This window comes from Chiloscyllium plagiosum, unplaced genomic scaffold (assembly GCF_037043375.1).
Source record: "Chiloscyllium plagiosum isolate Xiang-an unplaced genomic scaffold, Cpla_swu_hap1 HiC_scaffold_20, whole genome shotgun sequence".
Taxonomy (NCBI): Eukaryota; Metazoa; Chordata; class Chondrichthyes; order Orectolobiformes; family Hemiscylliidae; genus Chiloscyllium; species Chiloscyllium plagiosum.
Genome location: NW_028270158.1, coordinates 57,842,057 through 57,849,501, shown reverse-complemented (window position 1 = coordinate 57,849,501; position 7,445 = coordinate 57,842,057). Strand labels below are relative to the sequence as shown.

General features: G+C 40.1%; 1 protein-coding gene across 1 annotated transcript; it reads right to left on the bottom strand.

Annotated features, from left to right (window-relative positions):
• Nucleotides 1-3,300: 3,300 nt before the first annotated feature.
• Nucleotides 3,301-6,945, bottom strand: LOC122560380 (uncharacterized). The gene is made up of 4 exons (XM_043711015.2): nt 6,805-6,945; nt 6,473-6,614; nt 5,850-5,979; nt 3,301-3,910 (listed from the first exon to the last, which is right to left on the bottom strand). Exons 2-4 carry the CDS (start codon nt 6,567-6,569, stop codon nt 3,682-3,684), a joined length of 456 nt encoding a protein of 151 aa, XP_043566950.2. The 5' UTR covers nt 6,570-6,614; nt 6,805-6,945; the 3' UTR covers nt 3,301-3,681.
• Between the last annotated feature and the right edge of the window lie 500 nt (nt 6,946-7,445).

Sequence of the window (7,445 nt, the reverse complement as noted above, 5' to 3'; positions counted from 1 at the left end):
GACCCAATCACAACAACCCTCATAGTAAAGAAAATTCTACAGAGACGGGATCCTTTTCCATCTCTATCCTAATTGGATGACAACTTGCTCTGACAATAATAAAGCACCCCAGATGCCGAAGATCTGAAACAAAAATGGAAATTGCTGGAGAAACTCTACAGATCTGGCAGCATCTGTGCAGAGAACGGTGGCTTGGTGGTGTACATTGCTACCTCACAGTGCCAGGGACCCAGGTTCAATTCCAGCCTTGGAGTGGTTGGAATTTTTTGTGGAGTTTGCACATTCTCCCATGTCTGTGTGGGTTTCCTCCCAAATTCCATTGGATTGGCCATGCTAAATTGCCTCATAGTGTCCAGGGATATGTAGGTTAGGGGCAATAGTCAGGGGTAAATATAGGGTAGGGGGAATGGGTCTAGGTGTGGACTTGTTGGGTCGAATGGCCTGTTTCCATACTGGAGGGATTCGATGACTGAAAGCAGAGTCAACGTTTTGAAATTCTGAAGAAAACAAAATGTTAATCCTGGTCTGTTCTTCCACAGAGATTTGCTGTTGATGGTTCAATTCAGAAGGTAAAATAACTGAACATCATTGCAGCCAGGAGTCAGGCAAAAAGCAGAGTAAACTGGAGCAGATTTGTGCTACAAGGCCCTGTGTCAGATGACAAACAATGTACTGAGTCAAGCTTTGTGCAAGTGAGTACTGCAGATGCTGGAGATTATAGTCAAGAGTGCTGGAAAAGCATGGCAGGTCATGCAGCATCAAGGAGCAGGAAAATCGATGTTTCAGGCAAAAGCCCTTCATCATGAGTCAGACTATGTCATGTTGAGATTAGACAGGTGAGGAGAAAGTGAGGACTGCAGATGCTGGAGATCAGAGCTGAAAATGTGTTGCTGGAAAAGCACAGCAGGTCAGGCAGCATCCAAGGAACAGGAGAATTGATGTTTCGGGCATAAGCCCTTCTTCCTGCAACACATTTTCAGATTAGACAGGTGAGACCTCTTCTGGAGCACTGTGTACAGTTCTGTTATAGGAAAGATATTATTAAACTGGAGAGGGTTCAGGAAAGAGTTACCAGGATGTTGCAAGGAATGGAGGGTCTGAGTCATAAAAATAGACTGGAAAAGTTGGGACTTTTTCATAGGAGCGCAGGAGGTTGAGGGGTGACCTTATTGAGGTTTATAAAATCAAGCAGGGCATAGATAAGGTGAGAGGATTAGGGGAGTACAAAACTAAGTGAGAGGAGAATGATTTAAAATAGGACATGAAGGGTAACTTTTATTTATAAAGGACATGAGGGGTAACTTTTTTATACAGAGAGTGGTTCGTGCATGGAATGAACTGTCGGAGAAAGTGATGGATGAGGGCACAGTTACAATGTGCGGTGGCATGGTGGCACAATGGTTAGCACTGCTTCCCCACAGTGCCAGTGACCTGGGTTCAATTCCCGCCTCAGGCGACTGACTGTGTGGAGTTTGCACATTCTCTGCGTGGGTTTCCTCCCACAGTCCAAAAATGTGCAGGTCAGGTGAATTGGCCATGCTAAATTGCCCATAGTGTTAGGTGAAGGGGTAAATGTAGGGGAATGGTTCTGGGTGGGTTGCGCTTCAGAGAGACGGTGTGGGCTGAATGGCCTGTTTCCACACTGTAAGAAATCTAAATAATGTTTAAAAGACATTTGGATAAGTTCATGAAAGGAAAGTTTTGGAGGGACATGGGCCAAGTGCAGGCAGGTGGAACTAGTTTAGTTTGGGATTATGGTCGGCATGGACGGGTTGGACCAAAAGGTCTGTTTCTGTGCTGGATGACTCTATTATTCTAGTTAGCCTCCTAAAACAGATAGTGGGTCCCTTGCATATATTACTGAGGAGGCTTTAACAATTGCTCACTGGAGAAACCCGTCTGACCTGCACAAGGGGCTCCTCAGGATTATTTGGAGCATGTGCAGCCTAACCCAATGATTCTTGTAAGGGCTTCAGAGGCAACTACCAATAGCTTTTTCTTTCAAACAGTAAATGGAGCCAAGAGCATCAGGGGTGTTTCCATTGTTTAACTGGGCTGGACTCACTGCCTAACTCTTCACTCCTTACCCTTAATACCATCTATACTTCAACAAATGAGGCAGCCGTTAGAAATTGCAGTGCGCCTCAGCATCCAGCAGCTTCTGACATCACTGGCTCATTCTCAATTATTTTGATGAGGATGAAGAAACAACTTTGGTTTACTATCGCCTTGGACTCCTCTGGCACCCTGATTTGTGTCCAAAATTGTGAAGTGTCCTGTAAAGTATCAGCCTTATAGAATCCCCACACTGTAAAAGCAGGCCATCCAGCCCATCAAGTCCACACCAACCCTCCAAAGAGCATTCCATCAGCCTCACCATATCCCCTTAACCTCACGTTTCCCATGGCTAACCCACTCACCCCTTGACACTACGGGCAATTTAATATGGTCAATCCAACTAACCTGCACATCTTTGGACTATGGGAGGAAAAAGTGAAGAAGGTCTTATGCCCGAAACGTCGATTCTCCTGTTCCCTGGATGCTGCCTGACCTGCGGCGCTTTTCCAGCAACACATTTTCAACTATGGGAGGAAACCCATGCAGACACCCATTACAGACATTACAGACCACTCTAGATTAGAGTGGTGCTGGAGAAGTACAGCAGGTCAGGCAGCATCCAAGGAGCAAGAAAATCAACATTTCGGGCAGAAGCCCTTCATCGGGATGCAGCATCCGAAAGGCTAAGAGTATTGTGGAAGACCCCATACACCCCTCACTCAAACTCTTCTCCCTCCTGCCATCTGGCAGAAGATACAGGAGCATTCGGTCTCTCATGGCCAGACTGTGCAACAGTTTCTTCCCCCAAGTCATCAGGCTCCTTAACACAGCATGATCGAACTCTTTCCCATCTGAAATTCGTTGCACTACTTCAAATTGCTATGTCTATTATTTATAATTCTTCTATTACATTGCAACCTGTGTGTTATGCACTTATGCACTTTATGCTGGATAAACTTGTGTAGTTTGTGTTGTCCATGAAGCACCCTTGGTTCTGGAGGAACACTGTCTCGTTTTTACTGTATCAGTTGCATATGGTAGACATGACAAATAAAAGCTACTCTGCAGGGGGAAAATGTGCAAACTCCACACAGTCGCTCGAGGGTGGGATCAAACCTTGGTCACTGGTGCTTATAGGCAGCAGTGCTAACCACAGAGCTATCATGTCATTATCTCCGTGAGTGATTCACCTACCTACTCTAACCATTTCATTCAAAGAAAATACAAGAACTTTACAATGGCCCAAATGAAGGCGAGGCATTGCTGTGCTTACTTTAATTTAAACAGCCTTTTAGTAGAATTGCTGAACAGAAGATACATTTTCTCCATTACAGTTATTGCGTATATGTGAGATATGTAGACAGTGAGAAAACTGAGTAACAGAACACTATTTAAAAGGTAGAAATATGGTCGGCAAAGTTTTGGAAACACAGCACAAGAGATGCTCTACAGCAACAAAAACTTTTCATTAGCAATTGATAAATATTTATCATCAAAAGGAAATTGCAAAACAGCACATGCAAATCCTGCTGGTCTTTTTATTTTATGTGCGTGTTGTATGTATATAATATATATATAAAATATATATGAATGATGTGGTTTGCAATTAATTCTTGCTTTGCTTTATTGCTGGGGGACCTTCTTTTTCTTTGGAACCATCAGCTTTCTCTTTGGTAGATTCGGTTTTTGCCTGGGTCCACTTGGAATCAAACGTGGAGCATTATTATTCGCTTTCATTTCATCAACAGTCACCTCCAGGGCAGTAAACTTGTCGGTCAGATCTTTCAGTCGTTCTTTTAGAGCATTAAACTCAGTAAATAGATCGCTAAGTGCCTCTGAAAGAGGTGTTATTCTGAAACAGAATGAAACCATAACATGATTAAGTGAAAACGTTTGGTTTTCGAAAATCATATTTCTTGAAAGCACCTTCATTCAATTATTTTCTTCTTTCCTGTTTCATGTTTTCCCAAATAAGGGGTTTCCCATAAGGGGTTAGTAGCGCTAGAAAACCTTGTGTTATGCTGCTTTCATTGTTCCAGAGTGTCAAGGACTGGATCAAATTGATTCGCTTCCTGATTTCCCCTCCCTCCCTGTGGGGAAGCAATATGCATTTATATCTCTAGTCATTTTCACGGTGCACCTTTATATTCTTAGGTTAAGCTATGATCCAGCTCAACTTCCTTGATGCATTAAAGGGGCTGTTAATACAATGGTAGGTGTCTTTTTCCATCTTTTGTCTATACTGTACAAATCTGATCGATGAATATACTTCAGTAGTGCCTTTGCAAATGGTTTCTCATTTTGGCCAGTGCATGCTCCTTCCAGAATGAATGGGTTTGAGGTTTCTATTTAATCCTGATCATCTGTGTGCCGTACAACCTGAATTTATCCGTAACTATCATCTGGACCTTATGTATCGGATTTCCTGATATTGTAGTGGAATTCGTACCTTGTTTAAGAAACCAGCAGGAGGATACAAGAGATACTTCTCCTAAATAGTCAATAACAACTTTTGTTTTAAAGATCGTTTTGCTAACTGGTTTATAAGTATTGCCATTACAATTTGCTGCATTAATCTATTCATGTAAATCGCTGATAGGAATGTGGAAGTGATGTTGGTCGGTTTCATGTGGCAGTGGAGACATTGTGAAATGTTCTAGCCAAGAACTGGACTCAAGAATGATTTTCTTGTTCAATATTTGCTAACAGTACAGGGGTTATCTGTGTGTAAAGATATTATTTGTAATGGGAATACTAACGGGCCATACACTAAGCTCTACAAAATGGGCAATGTGTGCCTTACAAGTGAGCACACATTGCCCATTCCATGTGCTCTGGAGATTGTTTTAAACTCTGTTTTATACATGATCACAGCTATAAATATTTGAGATGTGCACCCATTTCAAATACTTAATGTTTTGGGGTGATCTGGAAAACCCAGAAACATTTCTGATTCCTTTACATTCTCTTTCCTTTACTTTAGCTTTCCAAAGTTCTGAAATAATATGACAACTAAGCCAAAAGTGTTCGCTACTTTACAATATTCGAAAGCCGCCTAGTTTTGTGAATGTGGAGTGCTTTGTTAAAGTTGCAAACTTTGGATCTTGCTACGGCCAAGTCCAATGCCACATCAAAACAAAATGTTTCTGGCTGCTGGAGGTGCCTGCAGCATTGGCATCCAAGATTGTGCCAACGTGGGATACGTTATTCGGAATTCCTCAAAGCCAAACTGCCTATTTGCTTTCCAAAGCTGTTTTTTTAAAAAAACCACAACACTTCTGTTTTACTTTCAGGGGCAGATTTATAATTATTTTTGATGTGGCACAGACTCCAGAATGACACATCCAGATGCAAAATGATGGTTCCAGTTACATCACTGTAAGTGGCCAAACCAAACATTCCCCAGGAATATTTACTCAGTGCAGTTCCAAAATAAGTTCAGCCCAACAATTGGATCAAGGTAGAGAATCAGCGAAAAGTGCCAGCATTTCTAATGAAATCCCAACTCAAGCTGGCTGGGAAACAGCCACGTTTACACTTTTAACGAAGCAGGTCGTATTTTTTAATTAGGAGGACAGAAACAAGTTCAAACATCAATTCCAACCAAACTCTGAACATAGAATTTGAAACTGAATCTACCAACTTTTACTTAATTCAGCGGCGTAATCATAAATTTAGCACTGCTGGAATGAAACTGTAACTGAAAAATACCCCACACTAACTTGAATTTTAGTCAATGTAATTAAACACATCATTGTAAATTATTGCAGTATGCAACAAACATCTGTCACCTGGCATAGTCTGGGAGGAGGGACTGGTGGCCATTCGTCAGCATGTCTCTCATCTGAGTCAAAATGTCAAATCTCCAGTTGTCCAGTATCTGTGTCAGATTGGCAACTCCGCGCATATTAACTTTGTCAGCTACAAAAATAGGGTAAATACTTATAAATTATAACTGAACTGCTCTGAAAACAAAATTGGCATAACAAAGCATTGTAAACTGCCTCAGAAACAAGTCTTTCTGCGATTTCTCTTCATCAGCTGACAAGCAATTTGGAGCAGCACATGTCACTTTACAAACAAAGATTCAAACACAAACCCATGTCATCCTTATTCTCACAGAATTCACCAATTCAATAGTGATAACATTTTTGAAACAAACAGCCCGAACAATGCTAGAATATTACCTAAGTATAAGCAACATTCTCTGTGTTTGTGATACTGTTGCTTTTATTTGATATATCCCAAATTAAATATTTCAAGTTTACAAATACTAGATGCCACATTCTTCAATGAATACATGTCATCAACTAAAAACGTATTCACATTAATTATTGAAGCAGGATTTCTTTTAACTAATGAAATTTTACATATGCAATTGCTGTCAATCAGATACAAGAGGCATTTTACTTACATCCATCTTTGTAGTTCCATTCACCACTTTGAACACCTTTTCTGCCCTGCATCCCTGGCAGGAGAATTAGGAAATAGACAAAGAGTCTGAGGAACATCCTGAGTTGAAAAGTAGGAAAGTCGACAATCCTAAAGTGAGATAACTTAAAATAAAAGCAAACAAGTTAGTTGTTGCATTTATTGAAATACAAATATAAATATCACAGAGAATTAAATGAAAAGCTTTTAAAATATCTGAGTTTTAACAGACTTTAAAATAGAAACAAAGCAATATTAAAATACGTCTTTTCAAAATGATCTCTATCACAGTGAAGCATAAATCCAATTGCCTACCCTATGTTGAACCGAGAAGTGAAGTCCTTTAGTGCAACAAACACTATGAGATGTTTAATCTGGAATTGATTTTGATGTTTTACTGGAACATGCAGAGATGGCGGGCTGCATCACATGCTCAGGGTGTGGAAAACAGAAAATAAGCACTTAACATCTGCACAGATCTAAAAATGTCTCTGCCACATGTTTTAGATTTATTCAACACAATAAACATGAACATTTGTTTACACTATGTCCTCTTAACATGGATCAATTCTGATGAAAATAAATTGTTTTCACACATTTTTAATAAATACTAATTCTAAATCTATGCAATGTTTCAAAGAATACCAAAAATATTTTTCGTGTGTTCATATTTCAGGCAAATGTTTGGTTTGGCAGCTTCCAATGCAGTAGCTAAAATAATCATTTTGCAATTTGGTGGATCACTGTTATTTTCTGCATCCCATACACTGTACATTAAAACTTATTGTAATGGGAGAAATAGCAGGAAAAGTAACTTGTGAATTGTAGACTTTGATTGTCACATGGTAAATATAGCAAGAGATTGTACACTCCTGTCAGTTTTTAAAGGGTGAATCTTGCAGGTTTTGTTTTGGTTCGTTCCAAGTTATGTTGAGTGTTTTAGAGTACTCCCTGTT